Here is a 21,449-nt window from a genome sequence, read left to right on the forward strand (position 1 = left end):
GAATCCGGTTAATCCTATTGGTTCAGCGGAAATGACCTCTGCTTTCAATTGGTCAAACTAAATGCCCCTCAAATAAGAGACCGCAACGTCATGTTAGGTTTACCAATATCACGAGGCTGTAGAACGAACGTCAAGACATGACATGGTAGACCAACTTAACTGGTTGCTAGATTTACTAGTTCATGTAAACTAATATTTGTAAATCGTTAACATAGAAGAACTGCTCAGAGAGTATGTTGCTTTCTCCTGTAAATATGAATTACTAATTTAATGGGATTTTACATGACATAACTGCTATCAGAATATAATTGAAACTCATAAATTACATATGATGTAATTTACAGTTTGATGTGCTAATAAGCATAAATTACATAACAATCAGAAAGAAATACAAAAAAAATAATATTTTGGGGTCAGTTATGTCACTGACACACAGATACAGTGTAATCACTGCTTCACAATAACACTTCCATTTAACGCAAAATGCTTATATGTAGATTTTGATGCAATTACGTAACATACAATTGCTTAACATGCTTAAGACTTAATCTATTGTGCATGCTTAGGTGAGTGGTAAACTTCAAAAAAACACACATGAATATTAAGTGATTTCATGCATTTACCACTTTAATTGAAGTTTACATTTCGTGCAAAAGATCATGTTAAAGTATTCATAAGGACTACCTGTGAATGTTTGGGTGGAACTATGCAGAACTGCAACACAAATGTCCACCGTGAATCAAGACAACCAAGTCGCCCAGGATGAAAATCGCTTCAGCTCTGCCTCAACTTCTTGGAACGCCTTTACAGTTTACTTATCATAAGTGTTTTATTGTTACTTATGTGTTTTGTCGGTAAGGAAAGACTATTTGTGATAAAAGATGAATGTTTTGATTTTAACGCTCTTCTGGTATTTTCTGTGTTGTTAAACGTCTAAGAAACTTAGGAAACGATAATGAAGACAGGATAACGAAATAGACAGGATAACAACACCCCATAGAAAGTTCTATCCATTTTATCAATATAATTGTCATGTGTGTTACAATCCTTTTTATTTCATTGTATTCTTCCTGCTGAGAATTTTACCGGAGCAGTATGATTTATTTGGATCCTTCTCTTAAGTAGTAATAAGCAGTGATACTGCAGTATAAAATACTTTCTAACATAGTTTTTTAACATAAAAGTAAACATGTAAATGCATGTAAAGTACATACATATAGCCTGTATAAAATAAAATAAAAACTAGCATACATTAACAGCAACAAATTGTCACACCCATGTGAGATGCAAGTATTTTAAAAATGTACTCAACTTGAGTTTATGTGATTACTTCGGAGCTATAGCAATTGATTACTGGAGCTGGCTACGACTGTTAGTGTAAGAGATTACTAAATAGCTTCAGGATGAAGATAGAGCTCTGGAAGTGTGAAGTTGTAAAAGCTGGGATTCAATTGATTTCAACAAGTGTCATATAGGCTATCTGTCTTGCTAGTAGTGTATACCTGGATAGCTTTGGGCTGCCGCAACACCAGTGTCTTCTTAATGTCAAGAATGTCAAGTAGGTGAAGGCCAGTGCCTAAAATTTGATGGTCGTTGGTCACACAGTGGTAACAAAACCAGAAACAGAGGATTGCGACACACTCTGGTTTCAACAATATACCAAACTAAGCCTCTTTTAAATAGGTAACCGTTACACGCCATCGTCACAAAAACTCATATATCTATTGTGGGTTTTCTGCGGAATGAGCTGACTAGTGTCAAATAGAGTTTGTTTTGGGGTATTGTAATTCTTTGAGTTGCTTTTGATAAGTACTGGGAGTAAACAATGCCATGTGACGTACATGTACTCTACTTTAACAAAGAAGTACGTTACTGACCGACGTAAACAGGGTTACTTGTATTTGTAGGCCAGGAGATGCCGCCAGGCCGGCCAGGGCCTCGGGCAGCAACGTCATCAGTTTTGGGCGTGGACGCAGACCAGTCGGAGGCGTCCGCTTCTTCAGCCGGGGTTGCCAGGTGTCTATAAAAACCCCCACTTTCTGTTACTTTAAGCTATTGTGTATTCTTCAACTACTTATTGGTTATTTGCATACAAAATGTTTTAAACACCAACCGCGCACTACATTGTGTTATAAATGTATTCAAACTATGTCGTTATGTTGCAGTTTGAAACAGGTCATTGTGAAGCTCTCTCTTCTCGATTACTAAAAAGGGGGATGGTCGGACGAGCCTGGCAACTCAGTGTAAGGTTTCGGCTGCATCACGCAGGTCTGATCATACATACTCTCGCGTGTTTCATCTACGCTTGTATCAGGTAAATTGGTAAGTTTGAATTTTTCGTTGAATTAGAGTATATCAAAGCTAAACGCACGCTTCGCTTAGTTTAGCAGGATAGTAACGGTACTTGTATCTGATTTTACCCTAATACCTTGATGTTAGTTAGCGATGCTAGCTTGAGAGCTAACCGTCATGGCTAATAACATGGCGCAGGCGGAGAGGGCCGCTTTTGTTCTTGTTTCTGGGTGCGGTAAAAAAAAAAAGCTACCGAAGGTTGCGCGCCTTGTTTAAAATTAATCTGGTCTTTTAACTGTCAGCTTATGTGGTTTATGCTCAGTCTTTAATATTTATCGAAGTCCGTCAACACAGTGAATGGTGCCGAATGAAAGCAGCTAGCTAAACACTTTGTGTCGCTAGCCGAGAGCGGCGTTGTGTTCGCGCTTCTTGTGGAGTGGCTGCCTGTGATTACTTCAGGAGAGTTGGAAATGAGCCAACTGCGATAACGTCTTGCGACTTATTGATCTGGATAATAATGGCAGTTGTAGCAGGGAAACGCCGTGATAATTTTTTATTTTATTCATTTTTCTACTACACGCCGGTTGGTACTCAGAATCGGTCCCAAGATGGCGCTGCTAGCTAGCTTTCTTCACGGTTTAGCTGCGTCTATATAGGAAATGCCTTTGAAAGAAGATAAAGACTGAAATTTAGAAAGCGTTTCTCACAGTGCAGAGGAAAACCTGTGATTTTATGAACAAGGCAAAAAAAAAAAAAATAAGAGTCGGTTCGTTTCAAAGACGTAGTATACCTGCATTGTGTGTAGGAGAGAGAGAGAGATCTAAAATTAATGTATTCAACTTATGTAATGTTTCCCCACTTGGGATTAAAAATTATAGTGTTCTTGGGAGTTACTTGCACATAAATCAGGGACACAGTGTATTTTAGAATTTGTGCTCACACTAGCAGATTATCACATGACTGATATGGAAAGTGAAACAAAAAGGCCGTTAGAAGTGGAAGTAAAATGCAGAACTTCGTCTCAAAGCTGCATTAATATTTATATTGTAACGTACTTATTTCTTCATATTTAAAATATGCATTGAATTATATTGTTTTGTTTTCCCTTAGGACCAATCATGGCTGATGAGGGATATGTAGTGCGAATCAGGGGTCTCCCATGGTCCTGTTCAGTGGATGAAGTACAGAGGTTTTTCTCAGGTAATTATCAATGGCTATTTTAGTTGTTTTTTTTTTTAAACTTGAACATTTAATGCAATCAAAAATGATTTGTTAATAATACACTTCAAATGCAGATTGCAAAATCATCAACAATGGAGGCGGCATCCACTTCACCTACACAAGAGAGGGGCGTCCCAGCGGCGAGGCATTTGTTGAACTGGAGACGGAAGAAGACCTGAAGATTGCTGTGAAGAAGGACAGAGAAACTATGGGTCACAGATACGTAGAGGGTGTGTACAACAGATAACAAGTCCTTTTGTGATAAGCACTGGATTTGCTTTTCCCGAGGCTGTGGTAACTAATTGTTTGCTGTCCTGCGATGTAGTGTTTAAGTCCAACAACGTCGAGATGGACTGGGTCATGAAGCACACTGGTCCCAACTGTCCAGAGACAGCGGGAGATGGGCTTGTACGGCTCCGAGGCCTCCCCTTCGGCTGCAGCAAGGAGGAGATCGTACAGTTTTTCTCAGGTAAAAATAGCCTTTGTTCAGTGGTCAATTTGAATTCCCTTTAAATGTTGGTAATTTATTTTTTCCCCCCTATCTTCCTTTTCTCGTTTCCTTTCTCTTACCGACACTGGCTGCTTGTTGCATCTGATTTACAAAGAAGTCAATACGTCATTGGAAAACGATTACCCATTCTACATTGTAACGTAAAAAGAATAGTAAAATTATTCGTTTTTGCATTGATAATCAAGGAGGAAATGACGCTGGAAAAGGAAGCCAGTTGAAGTTAAAATAGAGAACCTATTTAAGACTTGATGTCTGTTCAAGAGTAGGAAACTGTAATGCAAACAGCCCTTCCCATCGTTGATCATTTCCATCCTGAACCCGTTTCATCACATTTTCTTTCTTTAACTGGGTCTAATATATCACATTTTAAAGTTGTTGATGCCTAATGGTAATATATAAATGATGGAATCGATCCGCCTCATCACTGATATAACCCTCTCTAACCCCAGTGCCATTGTTTGTTTTTCCCCCATTTCCTTAGCCCTTGTATATGCCAGATGTTAGATTAGTACCTAATGGGCAAATGGTAATTTTACTCATGTCACCCACCAAGACCTTGTTCTCTCTTCATCAACACACCAATACTAGCCTGATGTCCCACACAGTGCCCTTTTCCATATTCTTCCTCTATCCTGTCATTTCTATTTTATCCCCAAAATACAGTAACTGTAACTCGTTTAAATGGCCAGTCATTGGTTAAAAACTGAACTGGTATGTGTGATGATGTATAGAGTTTTCCATAAGTTTTCTATCTCTCTCTTTAGAGAAAGTTCTTACTGTGATTGGGCATGTGATTTAATATGTCCCCTGCTGGGGTTATCTGTCCTTGGGTTGAAGGGTTGGAAATCGTGCCAAATGGGATAACATTGCCGGTGGACATCCAGGGGAGGAGTACGGGGGAGGCCTTCGTGCAGTTTGCTTCACAGGATATAGCTGAAAAGGCTCTAAAGAAACACAAGGAAAGAATAGGGCACAGGTGGGGATGGTTGGTTGGTTGGCTGGATAAGTTGCTTTTCTTATGGTGTGCACCTTCAACATCTGAACCAAATGCAACGCTGACACTACATTGATCATGGCTACTTTTAAGCATTTTTGTAATCATTACCACACACACATACATGCTAATTGCTGCATTAAATCCAACTTTGCCATAAATTCACAATGCTCAGTGGGAAGATTAGTGCTTGGGCACCATTAAAAAAAAAAAAACACACACACAAAAAAGGACAAAATCCTCAATTTGAGTAATTTACACAACAAATGGTGTCTCTGCACTAAACATGAGTCCAGGTTGATAAATGGTAAGGAGTCTCCCTGGTGATAAAATCAGAGGGCCACTGTACACAAGGAGCTGGAGCCCACTGTCACAGGTAACGCTTAGAGTGGGTTGCAGAAGGGCTGGTCTCTAAATCCAGGACAATGGCTGTCATGGCAAGGACACAGGACATTATTGCAACATAATGAATCAGATCTCTAAGTTGATTCAGGTAACCATAAGAAAAGTGTTAAAATCACTTAGGCCCTTATCAATTTGGACAACTTTCTTTTTTTCAACTTAGTAAATAATTATTATTTATTTTTTTTACTTCATTAACGACTAGTACTCAAGAGATAATACTACCTATGGACTACACCATGACAGCATCTGCAGATTCACCAGTATTGAGCAAATGCAGTTTTCCTCCATTCCCTGTGCCCTTACTGTGATATCTCTATGCTCTCAGGTACATTGAAATCTTCAAGAGTAGCCGCGCTGAGGTGCGGACCCATTACGAACCCCAGCGGAAGCCTATGGGCATGCAGAGACCCGGCCCCTATGACCGGCCCTCTGGTGGTCGAGGCTACAACATGATGGGCCGAGGAGGATCCTATGACAGAATGCGCAGAGGAGGCTATGGAGGAGGTGGGTGCAAGTGACTGAGGAACGGCTCAGATCAGACTCGGTAGTCTTAACGTATGTCACTTCACGCTAACAGCGCACAAGGGATTTAATAAGATTATAGGGTAAAGTCCTCATAAGACCTTGTGTTAATCTCAACCCTATATGTTCAGGTGTATCAGATGGACGGTATGGAGATGGGGGCTCTTCCTTCCAGAGCACAACAGGCCACTGTGTCCATATGAGGGGTCTACCATACAGAGCTACAGAGACAGACATCTACAATGTAAGCTGCAGCTAGATCACTGACTTCCCATATTTTCTGTATGTAGTACAGTTGTTTAGTTTGTTTAGTTTCATTGTAACCCACTGTCCATTGTTTTCGTTGTCAGTTCTTCTCACCATTGAATCCAGTGCGGGTCCACATTGAGATCGGCCCAGACGGCAGAGTAACCGGGGAGGCAGATGTAGAGTTCGCAACGCACGAAGACGCGGTGGCAGCCATGTCCAAAGACAAAGCCAACATGCGTGAGTTTGCTTCCCCTTTGAAATGAGATATACTTCCACCCCACCTTTTCAAAGATCTACATTGATTGTGATTTTTTTCTGCCCCCGCAGAGCACCGCTACGTGGAGCTCTTCTTGAACTCAACAGCAGGTGGCAGCAATGGAGCCTACGGCAGCCAGATGATGGGCGGCATGGGTCAGTATTAATGGAACGTGTGAAGGTGGTGACTGGTGTCCCTTTGTTGTTTGGATCTAAATACCTGAACTCAAGCACAAAATGTTCATGTTTTGTTCAGACAGACACGACAGCAGCACACAATAGATTTTAACATCGTATAGTTTAAGCTGCTTTAACATTTCTTGATCCTAATGCGATTTGTCCTCTCAACAGGGAATCAGTCATCTTACAGCGGTGGCCAGCTGAGCTCAGGGTACTCGGGTGGATACAGCAGCCAAGGAAACATGGGAGGCTACAGTGACTATAGTGAGTGTCAGCTCTGGAGTCGTTTTTCTACATTCACCTACAAGTACAGAAATACCCCAATACATAAAACCTACATTAAGTACTTTGTAAAACATGTTACATTTGCACTTTATTGTCTCGTCCACTTTTTTGAAGCTTAAAAATAGTATTGTCCTGTGTCTTAACATCTAAGCAGCTGTGCCACAGTACGGCAAGCTTTCCATCTTGAAGGACTCAAATGCAGCCGGTTTTTCTGTCCCCGACTCCTTGATGAACTCCTCGGTCCTATAGTGTGTATTCTCTCTCTCTTGTTAGGTAACCAGGGCGGAATGGGAAGCAGTTACTACGGCGGCGGCGGCGGAGGCGGCGGCAGCAGAGGCTCGATGAATGGACTGGGCGGGGGATGGGGAATGTAGATTCATTTTTTTTCCCCTTAATTTGATGTTTTTTAACTAAGCATTTTTTCCAAAAGGACTGGAAATGTAAGTCTCACCTAGTAAACATAGAATAGGGTCAGGTGAGGTTGTTTTGAAAAATACCGAGGGGGTAGGGTTTGTATTTTTTTTAAGTGGATGATCTTCAGTGAGACGCGAGAACATCCGTCATCACAAGAAGTGTGTCAGAAGTGCTGTTTGTCTTCCCCATTCCTCTCAGATCGACAGAAACCGTGCTTTAAATTTTCGTCACCCGGATGTGTGCCGTTTTTCTGTTAACGTTCTCCAAACCTGGCTATTTTTTTCTCAAGGTTAACTCATCCCGTGCTGGTGGTTTTTTACATTTCAGCGTCTGAGTGCATGAACAAAACAAAAAAACTGAAAATGTCCGGTTTCCTCTGATGTTTAGACCTCGTTTCACCTTCTCTGTACGTGTTCAGCCTTTTTTTTTTATTATTATTTTATTTTTTTGTTAAAATATTAATCTGGTCGGAGCATGTTTTGTTTTCAAAAAGTGCGAATGTTGCTGAAGTTTTTTCTGAATGAGGGCTGTATCAAGAGCAAGTGAATTTCAAATCTGCTACCATGAAGGTTTCTACTGCTTCGAATGCTATTTGTATTTCCTGTGCACAAAGTGAATAAACTAGTCTGGAATATCTAATTGAAACAAGTGTTGGAAAAACTGGAGACTTTATTCATTTTTATCAAATATCGAGATAAAAAAACTTAACTTTTGGTCACCATTCCCAAATGACAAACAATGGCTTCGTAGCAGTTGACGTGATCCATAAAACCCTGTTAGAATACATTCTAAAAGTTAGATTAGCCAACAATCTGCCGTCATTTACATGATTTTTGCATGTGAGCAGCTGTGGGGGCACAAAGAAAAGCTGCGTTATGAGTGTTAAGTCTATCAAAGTGAAGTACAGTAACCTTCAATGGGGCCGTAACATAATCTACAATCATGGTTTGGATTAGAAAAGCTACATGTTAAAAAGGTCAGTTCATCAAGTGCATACCAAATAGTTAAATTTACTCAAATTTAAGGAAATGGTTAATATATTCTAAACAAAGTCTCATCGTGAAGTGTGCATAAATTAAATTAGCTCAGTGTTAAAAAGGTGGCCCATGTTCAGTAAAGACGTACCTGAATTTCAGGTAACGGAGGCAAATGGAGCACCAAATCACATTTTCCTACGATCTGATGACATTTTGTCTTTTCCTTTCCTGAAACGTGACTACTTCATAATCATAGTAAATGGACATATGCAGTGTTAGAAAGCGTCCGTAGGAACGTGGCAGGTGTTATGTCAGGAGGCCGTGGAGGAGCTTCTCTGCAGCAGGAGGGAGTGGCACACGTCGCACACTCTCACGGGCCGGGGGTAGGAGGGCAGGGCCAGCTCGTTGCTGGAGCAGTTGTTGCAGTAGATGTCTCCGCAGTTTCTGCAGTGGTGCTGGGGGAAAAACAAAGACGCCGCTCGCTGTGATTTCCGAGGTGAGGCGCTCTTAACCGAATGATAAAAGCTGGAGGCGGCGCCTACCTTTCTGCGTGCGATGGAGAACTCCTTCTGGCACTGCTTGCACTGAGTGGCTTCGTCGTCTTTCAGCCAGGCGTGGCCCTAATGGGAGCAATTATTTTTTTTCTTATCAATACAGACCGATCAGCCACAATATTAAAACAATCAACCAGTGAAGTGATTAACATTTATGATCTCACTATGATGTAATGTTCTGAGGTCATGGCATTTACGTGGATGGTACTTTGATACGCAACGCCATCTGAACATTGTCGCAGAATAAACACTTGTTCCTTGTATCTTGGTACCATATGTTCTACAGCTAAACAGCCCACCCATCTATCCACATTCTGATGATCACATGGCCACTGTAGTCGCTGGGGTAAGCGTGATCACCCTGTCTGGTGGCCCCACATGCACCAGCATTATTTTTTTTGCAGCTATTTGAGCTACACAAGCTCATTTGTTGGATCGGACCACACGAGGGCCAGCCTTTGCCCCTCCACGTGCATCAATAATCCTTAGCTGGCTCTCATGGCTCTCTTATGAGTTCACCACTTTCGACAGGTACTGACCAATGCAGACACCTTGTCGTCTAGCCATGGCAATTTGGTCCTTGTCAAAGTCGCTTAAATTATAATAAAAAATAAAAAATATAATAATTTTTAACATTTTACCTTCAGGGCCTTGTTCACCTCCTTGAAGTCCTCCATCTTGAGTTTAGACCTTTGGTGAATATTTAGACATAAAGTTAAAATCTCGTGAGATTAAATATAATTGAGAAATAAAATAAAATAAACAAAAAAGTACTGACTGGCTAAGATGCAATCCCATCTCCTGAAGAGCCTGTTCCTGCTGCTCGCACGTCTGCTGCAGCTGCTGCTTCTCTACCTTCAAATCCTGCAGCTCCTGCACCAACAAACAGGATTAGAATCTTATTGCTCGTGTAAATAAACCTGCACTGGATTCATGAAACTGATCCTGCACTGATTCTTTGGTCTGATAGTACTTCACATGCACACATTGCATATATTTTTTTTTTCTTAACTACTGCCATTCAGTTACTGACCGAGTGCAGGCCCTGGAGCTGCTGCAGCTGCGTGCGGAGTTCAGCGCTGTTGTCCTGTTCCCGCTGGAGCGCTTTCTGCAAGCTTTGCCTCTGTTCCCTCTCGGTGCGCAGCTCGTTCTCCAAACCCAGCCTGTGCTCAGAGGAGAGAAGCTGTGACTCCTCAGCTCACCGTAAACTCATAACCGTCGGGTGGACTCAACAACAAAATGAAGACCGCATCAAGTTCTGCAGACTTTGTGCACGTTTTGAGACCTGCAGTCACCTTAGTGTGTCCAGGTCCGTTAGTTGTTTCTCCAGAGCATCCACTTTTCCCTCCAGCTCCAGCTTCATGTCCTTGTCCGACTGGTCGCTCAGTTTGCGCTCCCTCTCAGTGTTCTGTAGTCTGGTCGAGAACGTGAACGTCAACTAAAAGGTGCAATATTTTAACACGCGGCAACTCACAGTGTGTGTGTGCAAACGCGTACCTCTGCTCTATCTCCAGCATGGTTTTCTCCATTTCATTCATCTTCTGCTCCAGCTGCAAAGCCTCCTCCTCCTTTTTCTCTGCTTGTCGTTCCGATTCCTTAAGAATCACGCCGGCCGGGTTAAGTGTCTTAAATGTCTGGGCGTGCAAAAGAAAGAGAAAGCTTCTGTGCTTACCTGAGCTTTGTGAAACATCTGAAGGTTAAGGGTCTTGACTTGGTCGAGTTGGAGCCGCAGGGCTGCCAGCGTGTCCTGCTTCTCATGCGAGTCCTTCTCCAGCAGCTTCATGGCCACCTCCATCTCCTGCTTCAGCCCCACCTGAAGCTCCAGCTCGTGCTCCAGCTCCTAACGTCGTCCGTGGGAAACACACAAGTCAGGTCTACACTCTCATCACACACAGTGAACGAAACACTTCCTGGCACTGCAGCGTGCATTCCAGCACCATAGCCTTTTGATACCAGACCTGGCGGATGCGCTTTTCCTCCTTGTACTGCTTCCACACCACACTGTACATCTCATCCAGGCCTTGCCGAGTCTGTTTGTACGTCTCCAGCTCCACCTGGCTGTCCTGAAGGGCTGCCTGGAGAAAGACACAGTCTGGTTATTTCCTTTTTTATTTTCATTTAGAGAGTGGTTTCCCCGCAAGTATCTGTATCTGCTTTCGAACCTCTTCCTTCTTCTGGCTGGACTGCAAGATCGTCTCATTCTCCTTCCTCAGCTGTTCGTATTCTTCCCGCAGAGAGTTGATTCTGTCTGTAGCTGCTGTCAGCTGAGGAGAAAAACACAACGTTTCCAGTAAATTCACACCGTCATCAAAACTCCCGCAATCACGCAGCCTGATGCACAAAGCATCCCTGACCTCCTCTACGAGTTTGCTGTTGGTCTTCTCTAGAGAGTCCATCTTGGCCTGGAGGTCAGTGACGGTGCCACTGAGGTGACGATTCAACTCCTCGATGTAGTGCTTCTGATCCAGTATGGCTGTCATCTTTGAATCACTGACAGAGAGAGAAAGAGAGAATAAAAAGATGAAGACATGGTTCAAGCTACGATAACAACACAGAGCATGGATGACATCTGAAACGGGGCACTCACTCTTTCTGAGTCACGCTGTTGGCAGGGTCTTTCAGATAAAGGGAGAAGTCAATAACTCCCACCTACAGGGGAAAGACAGACAGATCACTGTGTATCCTGATTGACTTGTTACTCTGAGAAAAATATGGCCAACGAAGCCAGTTTAAAAAAATAAATAAACAAAAATCTTACCTGAGAATCAAGATCCTCCCCTTTAATGCAGAGATTAGCATCAATAACGTTGAGGCCCACCAGAAGCCCCCCCATAACCGCCCCTTCCTCCTCCATCATCAAGGCTCCAGAGTCATAAAACTCACTAAGAGAATGAAAGTAAAAACGATAAATGTGTTTACATTACAGTTAAAAAAAAAAAAAGGTTCCCTGTTCAGACATTGCATTAAAGGGGAACTACTGTTTTTTACAACCTGGACCTTATTTCTGGCATAAAATATTATCGTTTACTCACCTATATAACCTTTGTGTCATTTGTAGTCGTTCGGGAGATATTTAGATCCACGTATATCCATATAGTGGGAGTGACTGGGGCACCGAAACGCATCCTCTAAATAACGCATTATCTGCCGCGAAACTTGTTCATTTCACCAATGTAATTTGCTACTGCTAGTTTTTTGCAACATGGCTTAATATTTTTCCGATTCTGAGGGTGTGGACGAACCATAGCAGTAGCAAATTACAGGTAAACAAGCCGACCGTCGCGGGTGTGCGCTGACATCATCCAGGTCAGAAGACATCATCCGGGGTCTGTAGGTCAATCTACAAACCCCGGATGATGATAACAGGTAACACCGGATTCAACTGGGAATAGCACTAGCGTACGATAACAAAATACTGGTGAAATGAACGAGTTTCGCGGCAGATAATGCGTTATTTAGAAGCTGCGTTTCGGTGCCCCAGTCACTCACTATATGGATAAAAACGATCGTATTTTAGGCCAGAAATAAGGTCCAGGTTGTAAAAAACAGTAGTTCCCCTTTAACATGCATCCTGGGCAATGGTGCGTACACACCCAGGACGCACTGAGGATGCATTCGAGTGATCCGATATCTGACCCCAGTCTGGGGAGTGGTCTGGGACACGTCTAACTGTATTTGGTTGGTAGTGAGAACACACAATGCATGCTGTTTGCCCTTTTGAGTTTTGCCTCATTCATTCAGAAACCAAGCTATCACAGGTGATTGCCAGAAAAGGAAAATGGCGCTGTGAGCAGTGACTTTATCCACCTTTATTACCCGAGATTTTTCTGTCACTGCTTCAACTGTACAGCAATCACATTACACTACAGTGCATATAGAAGTAGTCAGGGTTCATTTCTAATCCAAGCTTTGTGCAGGTCTCTAAATGACTAACGACAAGGTGGAAATGAATGAATAAATAATGAATTAACACAGCTTTTTCCAAAATATCTGTGACAGAGATCCATTAGGGACAGCGGCCGCATCCAACATTATTTACTTTACGGTTTATTTGCATGCAGTGCGGAACTGACATCAGATCTCGAGTGCTGGCTGTTAGACACGCATACTTTAACCTGGCCACTTCCATTCAGATTGCCCTGGTCAGCTGTTAATGTAACAGGGTCTTAAACCACATTGTGGATCGCCTTAACCCACCTCAGGAGGTCCTTCTGGTCCAGCAGGGCTTTCATGTAGTCGGCTACTTTCTTCTGCATGAGGGCCAAATGCAGCCAAGCCCTTCCTCTCCCCAAACCGGTCCTGAAAAAAAAAAAAAAGCATACCAGGAGGATTCCTCTGTCACACGCTTGTCAACAGTGCTATAGTTCGTAGTTTTAGCAGAACATGATTTACAAGAGCATACTTGATGCCAGGAAGGTCTCTGGCACTTGTGGCAATGTTGACGGACTCCGGACACAACTTCTCAACCAGCTCCAGAGGTCCCCATATGGACTTGTTCTGACCAATGAAGGATTTCTTGGCTGAAAAAGACAATTTTCTTAATGCTCCGATTCATTCCATGAAATTGAATTAACTTCGTACGCTGGCTCACCTTTTAGCCCGTGTTTGAGGCAATGCTCCAGGACGACAAAGAACTGCTGCAGAGGAGGGTAGTCCGAGTCCAGCGTCCTGCCAAGACTCAGGGAGGACTGAATTAATACTTTGATGCTGAGCTTCATCATGCTGAGCAGGTTGGATCTTTCTATTGCCATGTGGTCTTTGAGGGGCAGAACTGTGATGGAAAGGGGGGGGGGGAGGGGAAAGCAGAGATTGCATCAGTCAACAGATGCAGGCCAGTATGCATAAAAAGCAGAATGGACACAAACACAAGAAGAGAAGTGAGACCTCGTGCACCAACCCAAAAAATCAAGGTTTTGCACTTTGAGTCATGTGTCCTGACAGCTGACAGCTAGCTAACCAACGCATAAGGGGAAGTATCTTAGGTGACATGTTAATTACTTCAATGGAAACTGTTAAGTAGTTGTCAGTGGTGAGTTTTAATCACACCCTACCCGGAAGCTTCTTCGAGGTGCTGTTCAGATCATTTTCGGGCTCCTTCTCGGTCGGGGAGCTGGCGGCGGACCCCACTGAGGGCTTCCTCGGGGCAGCAGCGTAGCTCATCCCGCTGCTAATCGTCTCCGTGGCCTTACGAGCCAGAGACAGGATCGGAGCCGACCAGCTGGTCTCTGCCGCCGCCGCCGGGGCCGGGGCCGAGGCCGACTTCTCCGCCCAGCCCTGGCCGTCGGGCTCGACGTCCGCCGCGGGTTGCAAAACTTCGGGCTCATGTTGCTGCTGGGTTTCTTCGCGATCCTCAACAGCTGTGTTTACTTCCCCTGCCTCGTCGGCCATGTTTGTCCCCCCTCCCCTTCTGTCGGGGCATTCACGTGACCGGATCAGATCAATCACGCGCGCTGTAGGAACTTTATTCTTCTTCTTTGGATTCATTGACGGTTACGGCCGCATTATCGCCACCTTCTGGACCAAATGGACATTATGTTTCTTCAACTTGACGTATTTATTTATTTATTTATTTATTCGTTTGTTTATTTACTTACTTATTACACAAGACACTAAACCTCCCTTTTCTCTTTCTCTTTCTCTCTAAGGATCGTTTGAAAAAAAAATGGACCAAACACATTTTATTGAATAAACTACATCACAAGATCGACATGAGATAAAACTGCACACACACACCATTATTAAAGATAGCAGTGTCGTGGAAATCTCTTGCTGTCCTTCTGCAGTAGTCAGTTGACAGAATGAGGGGCCCCTGACGTACACAGACTGAAATAGATCTGTCTATTGTTCATCTCGTGTTATCTGAAATATGTATTTTGATTCATAACTTTAATATTAAAGGGGAATTGCCTCAACATTATTTCTGGTACAAAATACGATCGTTTACTCACCCATATAACTTTGGTGTCATTTGGAGTCGTTCGGACGATATTTAGATCCAGTGGAGCGCTGAGTATATCCATACAGTGGGAGTGATCGGGGCACCGAAACGCATGCATTCAATGCATTATCTGCCGCGTAATTTGAGGATGGTGATGGATTTTAGTAATTCTTTGCATAATTTCTGAATGCATGATGTAACAATATGGTCCTAACGTTTGCGTATCGTACTCAAAACGTGTATAAAGTGTATAATCATGACTTAAAACATTTCACAAAAACAAAATAAATAACAGCTTTTTAATCACATGGGACAACAATGACATGTGATCAGACCAATGGACATTCTTTTACAGCGCCAAACACGTAGACTACCACTGATAAAAAATACAAAAAAAAAAAAAACGTCAACCACATACCTGGCTGACTGATTAAATATCAGCGCCTGAAAGCGACTGGTGTGCAAACAGTGTTATCAACCAGGAGAAAGATGTAACACCAGGCTCGAGCTGCCTCCAGCAGAAATGGCGCAATCCCTAGACTTACCACAAGGTGGCGCTTGCAGGCTGTGCACCGTCTCCACGTGGACCCCCCCCCCCCCCCCCCCCCCCCCCTTGAGGTTATTTATAGAGAAATCAATCGATCCAGTTTAGAAGTCAAATATCTTCATTTTTTTCAATGTCGCTCTGATGATTTTGCGTTGAACTGATCTAAATAGGAGCCATTGTACTCATGGACTGTGAATGTGTGTCTGTGTGCTTACATACTGGACTTATCTGGATCAAACAAAACTGAATCTACATCTCACGTGTAGACAGCAAACATGATTTTTTTTTTCTCCATCTGTATTGTATTTACTATCTTAGCAGATTTTTAATCTTTGGGTATGTTTTTTTTTCTCTATTTTTATGTCTGTTTATTTGCCTGAAACCTCCGAAAATCAAGTAGATTGAGGTATTTTTATTCTGATAAACCTTGAGGCAGCATTTAAGCTACTGAAGTCTATTATTACATGATGGCCCCTGTTTTAACAGACATGTAATATGGGTTAGAACTTTAAAAAGAAATGATTATTAATATTAAATGTTATTATTATTATTATACCAGTGGTGAAATAACGCCCTTCTCAGTTCCCATGCTTTACTGTACACCATATTACATAGCAGGCAAAAACACATCTATAACAATAACCAAGGGAGTAGCCCATCCCAGTGGTAGAAACCTACCATGTGGTCATCAGTAGAATATTTCACCAAGGATTCACCGCCAAATTGTACCAAACAAACAAAGGAGCGTAATTCAAACACCAATAGTAATCGATTGGCGTAGTGTACTTTTTATAACACCACTTATATAGGCTTATAAAACTTGTATCATCAGTCCCCATATCCCCACAGCGGCACTGGGCAGTGAGCAGTGTCTGTAGGCGTGTCTGTAAAGTCGGCAATAAATACCGCGGTGCCTTTATCCGTGCGCTCTTTCACTCCGCTCCACTCAGGCACGGACGCACAACACCTCAAGTAACAACGAAGAGATCGCAAACAGGTGGACTTAATTCACCAAAAAACAAAAAAAGAAAAGAGCAAAAAAAAAAAAAAGCGAGAAGGATTATTTAGTAACAAAACAAGCGGAATACATTTCATTTTTTTTCTAAAAGTCACTGGAAGTTTTCGGCATCATGAGGATTTTCTTCGTTGCGCTCCTGCTGGTTCACGCCTTGGGTACGTATCGTGTGCGCTCACGTAAAATAACCACTTCGTTTCTTCTCTTTTAAGTTGGAGCAACTTATCTCAGGCAGCTCTTTCCTTTTCCCCCCATTTTGCTTTCTTTTAGCCTACCTGTCTTTGTTTTTCTTCATCCGTGAAGAAGCCCCTCTAAGCTTTGACTGAGAGCTGTTACGTGTCCTGTAAACTTGTAATCTTTAAGGGAACGGTTTTCATGATGCCAGGCTATTCGGGAGCTAATGGGGTCATCTCTCTATTTTAGAGCATGCTTTATGTAACTGGATACATTTATTTTTAACTCATATTCTTGCCTGACATTAGCTAACTGTCTGTCCATGCATTTTGTGCGTCTGTATGAGACAGATGGGGCAGGATGTGTGCCAACATTTTTCTCTTCCAAAATCCCAAACTCTTAATCTGAGGGAGGGCTTTGTAGTTGCAGCTACTGGGCAGTCTCCCCTTCTGCCGAAGTGCTCCTGAGCAGGGCATTGCATACATATCAGCCACTCAGAAGGCTTTATGAGGGTTTCCTAACAGGGCTGGGCAGTGCAATAACTTGGAGGCAAAGATCCCTCTTGAAGCCTCTTTTCCCACAACATGTTTCAACTTGTCCTCAGAGATCCGCCCACTTAGACACGCCAACCTGAGGGAGAGTCTCTCTATTTCTGAGGTCTATGTTGTGCATCACATGCAATTATTAACACGCTGAATGCTTCTTTTCTCTCCTCTAGTGGTGTCCAGACTGGTCAGTGGTGCTGCAGTCGGCAGGTATGAGGACGACAGGCAGCGGCACACATCCGTTATCAACTTGATGGACACAACCAAAGACAGGAGGGTAGAGGAGGAGAGCAGAAGCGCGGATGCCACTACAGTGGATTATGGGACGACAGTCGAGTCGGAGGAGTATGATGATGAATATTACTATGAAGATGAGGATGAGGACGGCCTGTCTGGAGACTATGAGGGGGAAATACCAAGAGGTGAGGGGGATCATTTTGTAATTTTCTCAGATTTCTCATCACTGTTTTTACATAACAATTGAATCTAATTTGTTTACTTTTTACTTGTTTAGTTGCCATGTCAAGCAAACCCAAAGACCCATCTGGCATCTTGGAGGCCAAGAGCACAGAAGGAACAAGAAAGAGAGGAAAGGGAAGGAAGAAGGGGAAAGGCAAGGGGAAGAAGAGGAATCCCTGCCTGAAGAAGTATAAGGATTTCTGCATTCACGGCACCTGCCAGTACCTGAGGGACATCCGCGCCCCGTCTTGTGTGTAAGTATTAATGCTGCGTCTTCCTGCACAACGTCCGCGCCACACGCCGCTCAATTATTAACCGCTCAACCGGTTTCCTCTGTCCTCTTCTCAGGTGCCACCCAAATTACTCCGGTGAGAGGTGCGAGTTCATCACGCTGCCCGTCCAGGTACAACCCGAGGGCTACAACAGGACCACGGCTCTGGCCGTGGTGGCGGTGGTGCTGTCGTCCATCTGCCTCACCATCATTGGGCTTTTATTAATGCTCAGGTGGGTAAAACACACACACACACTGGCCAAAGACCAGAGATGGTAATGAGACGAAGAATAGTCTGATCGAGCTTCTATTCTGTTGTTTCTTGCAGGTTTCACAAGCGGGGAGCGAATGACGTGGACAGTGATGAGAAGGTCAAACTAGGGTTAGAATCCACCCACTGAAGAGACAAAGAGAGGTGAGAAACCGCAAACATACACCCACATCAGCATGTGTGTTTCCATCGTTAGCTTGAACGAAAAGCTTACTTTAGTTTTGTCTGTTTTTTTTTGCTTCAGGAAATGATGCAGAAATTCTACCTCAAAATAGAAAAAGAGAACCGCAACAGGAGGTCCGAGACGAGACATGAACGTACGTGAAGAAGGGAACGGAGGGTGTCCTGCCCGACGTTCAGCCAGACGTTCAGATAAAGAGCGGGCAGCTGAACGTATTCCCGATGGCCTCCGAAGAAGACGGCCCGACTGGAACTGGAATACTGAAAAAAAACATAAAAAAATAAAAAAAAAAAAACAAAGGCTCAGAGGATGGACTGGAGATGGGAAGAGCGTTTGGGGTGGCGAGCACGAAGGGACGAGAAGGGGGAACGTGTCTAGACTCTGCGCTGCTTCTCGACTGTGTGAAAAGAAAAGGAACTGAAATTTTTAAGAGCTCAATCTGGATTTTTTTTTTCTTCTTCTCTCAACAGACAGCATTTTATATTTTCCTGCACAAGGCCATCTTTTGTCGTTGTTTTTTTTGTGTGTACAGTAAACAATATATTTATAATTTTAATTTATTTATTTATGCTAACTGTATTTATGGAGATTTTTAACCACCTTCTGCAGTTTTTAAAATAATAATGTTACAGCTGTTTTTGTATTTCTTATTGGACGATATTTATTTATGAAACGTAAAATCAGACATTGCAGAAGCTCCAAGTTATTTCACGGGGAGAGCTGTAATGTGTAAATATCTTGACTTTTGACTCCAATTTAAGCACTCACTAGATGATCAATAGCACTGTGATTAATAAATTGATCATTGAATAGACTTTTTTTATTTAAAATTTTCGAGGGTAGTTTAAACGAGAGCGATGCTTTTCAACGGCCTGCTCACACTCACACATTTACACGTGCTCACACCAGCTGCTCAGTACAGCCAGCCAGCTAAGCAGCTCCACCTTAGTAGTTGTGGGTTCACGGCTCGAAGGCACATCAGTATTGGTAATGAGGGACGGGGGGCCAGCCCTCGCTCTTCCATTTTCCCCCACCCAGCTTTATCCTGCAGGTTCGGGGATGTTTAGGCCACGTTGGGCTTCGTGTTCTGCCTCAGTTTTAAGATGACACATCAACACACTGTAGGCCACCGCTTCACGGTGCGCCGGCTTCGTATTGATGAACTGTATTGCTAATAATCTTTGTAAAAAAGAAAAAAAAAAAGAAGAAAAGGAGTCAAAAATCAAATGCACTGTAAGCAAGGATTGGTTATAAATATGTTGTCATGTCTTACCACCATTAGAGAGGAGAAACTGTTAAGCTGTCAAAGGAGAAAAGAAAATGTGAATTCAAGTGTTCTACCCTTTCAAATCCTGCCCTGCAGTTTTGAAGTGATTTTTAATTGTGATTTTTTTTTTTTTTTCGGAGCAGAATAATAAAAAGAAAAAGAAATAATCTGAATCTTTTGCCGTTTCTCTTGCATCGCATCTCACTGCACTCTCTGTTCTTAACGTCGGCCTCGCATGTCGCGCTGAAAGATCAGTTAAGTAAGGTCACGGTTATTTTCGCTCTTTCGCTCGCTTCCTGAGTGTGACCGCGCAGTCGTGAATGTCTGGCTAATGATAACGCCAGCATGTTCTTTTGCCCCTGTAATTATAGTAAACATAATATTTTTATTCCCCCCCCCCCTGCACCCAGCCCCCTACCACCCCCTCGTTTGACATGCAAGCGAACGCTTTCAAACAAAGCACCTGCATCCTGGCCATTAGTGCTTTTACTGTGTGTTCAGAGCTCAAAAGGCAAATAGTTTTAGTCAGCACCGCCTCAGAAAGCCTTCCCGTGTGTGTTTAATCCTGGTTATCTGGCTAGGTTGTGGATAGATACGTGAAAAACCGTTTAAACACATGTTTCTCTAGCAGTTTAACAAATGAAATCCATGTTTCTCAGAGGGCTTTCTCATCTGGACCACATGAAAGATGAAGACATTATTCATCTCGTGTGTTGACAACAGCATCATCAGTCTCACTGACAGATCAGTCATACTGCATATAATGAGCGCAGCCAGCGCTGGCAGTGAGCGCCGGGCCCCTGGGAACAGATGTGGGGTGTGTGTGTGTGTGTGTGAGCCGGGGAACACCTGATGTTCAGCCACAACACATCACACCACAGCACCACTACGCCATTACTCACAAAGCCAACAGATGTCATGTTCAAAGACGCACCACCAAGCATAACATCTGAGACCTCAGCCAGCCCCCACCCCCTGCCCCCCGAATGCCACAGGGTTCAGAGAGACCGCACACGGCAAATCCCGGGAAGCAAAAAAAAAAAAAAAAGCAGTAATGTGTGCCGCACGCAGGTTTAACGGAGGTAAGGACGGTCAAAAGACGCAGCTGGACTCAAAGGCAGGTTGAGACGCAGCCAAACGTTAGTCACCCCTTGAATTCAACTCCTACACGGATGTTGTTACACCGGCATTGTGTGTGTGTGTGTGTGTGTTTGTGTGGTAGGGTAATGCCTCAGTGATGACTCCATGTGGGTTGCATGGGTTAACCGAACCATTACAAGCAAGAATCCATAGAAAAGCATGCATGCGGGTTAGATTCCCATACTTTCTATATATACTGAACAAACAAGATACTGTAGGAGTCCCGTGTTCACACTCGAGGGTGGTAGTCAGAGACAGATGTTCAACTGAAATTCAAGGGTGTGGCACCAGATTCAGGACCCATTTGTTGAGAAACAGCACTTTAGATTATGACACTCTCGTTTTCTGGGTGGGGGGTGAGGTGTGGGGGATATGCTGACAGCTGTTGTTTCTCAACCGCTAAAAAACATTTCTTGCTCACCAACGCGCATGTGTACGTGTGTGTGTTTGTGTGTGTGTGTGTGTGTGACAGGAGCTGGTCATTTACAGTAGTGGAGCCACCTAATCCTGGCCTCTCAATGTCAAGTAGCAGAGCGCACAGAAATAGTGCCGTGCAGTCATGCTCACATAGCTGCTATTCCCAGGGCTGATGGGCCACCACGCAGGGCAGAATGCTAAGAGAGCGGGGAGTTCGCTGCGTTCTGTTTCTCAGCAGCCCGGTGGACCGCAGCCAGGAAATAATGTCCAGCGCGGCGGCCCCCATCGTCAGGCATCAGCGCCGCGCCACTTCTGAATTTTCCATGTAGGGCCTCGGCTGCAGCCTTCACACAGAACCTTTAGCT

General features: G+C 43.5%; 3 protein-coding genes across 3 annotated transcripts; 2 read left to right on the forward strand and 1 right to left on the reverse strand.

Annotated features, from left to right (window-relative positions):
• Positions 1–2,193: 2,193 nt before the first annotated feature.
• On the forward strand, positions 2,194–7,977 carry hnrnph1 (heterogeneous nuclear ribonucleoprotein H1). Its single transcript, XM_084549701.1, has 11 exons — positions 2,194–2,322; positions 3,403–3,492; positions 3,588–3,743; positions 3,839–3,982; positions 4,862–5,000; positions 5,749–5,927; positions 6,077–6,189; positions 6,296–6,431; positions 6,522–6,605; positions 6,801–6,893; positions 7,188–7,977. Exons 2-11 carry the CDS (start codon positions 3,411–3,413, stop codon positions 7,286–7,288), a joined length of 1,227 nt encoding a protein of 408 aa, XP_084405827.1. The 5' UTR covers positions 2,194–2,322; positions 3,403–3,410; the 3' UTR covers positions 7,289–7,977.
• A 40-nt stretch (positions 7,978–8,017) lies between these two features.
• Positions 8,018–14,292, reverse strand: rufy1 (RUN and FYVE domain containing 1). The gene is made up of 17 exons (XM_084549700.1): positions 13,911–14,292; positions 13,451–13,630; positions 13,262–13,379; positions 13,057–13,158; positions 11,618–11,741; positions 11,447–11,508; positions 11,214–11,349; positions 11,022–11,123; positions 10,818–10,934; positions 10,532–10,699; positions 10,357–10,454; positions 10,155–10,274; positions 9,893–10,022; positions 9,638–9,732; positions 9,501–9,549; positions 8,848–8,925; positions 8,018–8,760 (listed from the first exon to the last, which is right to left on the reverse strand). The coding sequence occupies exons 1-17, from the start codon at positions 14,245–14,247 to the stop codon at positions 8,617–8,619; spliced, it is 2,160 nt and encodes a 719-aa protein (XP_084405826.1). The 5' UTR covers positions 14,248–14,292; the 3' UTR covers positions 8,018–8,616.
• Positions 14,293–16,285: 1,993 nt separating this feature from the next.
• On the forward strand, positions 16,286–19,674 carry hbegfa (heparin-binding EGF-like growth factor a). The gene is made up of 6 exons (XM_084549189.1): positions 16,286–16,517; positions 17,252–17,500; positions 17,593–17,791; positions 17,886–18,041; positions 18,137–18,223; positions 18,324–19,674. Exons 1-5 carry the CDS (start codon positions 16,475–16,477, stop codon positions 18,207–18,209), a joined length of 720 nt encoding a protein of 239 aa, XP_084405315.1. The 5' UTR covers positions 16,286–16,474; the 3' UTR covers positions 18,210–18,223; positions 18,324–19,674.
• Positions 19,675–21,449: the final 1,775 nt, after the last annotated feature.

Source organism: Chelon labrosus, assembly GCF_963514085.1.
Source record: "Chelon labrosus genome assembly, chromosome: 8".
NCBI lineage: Eukaryota > Metazoa > Chordata > Actinopteri > Mugiliformes > Mugilidae > Chelon > Chelon labrosus.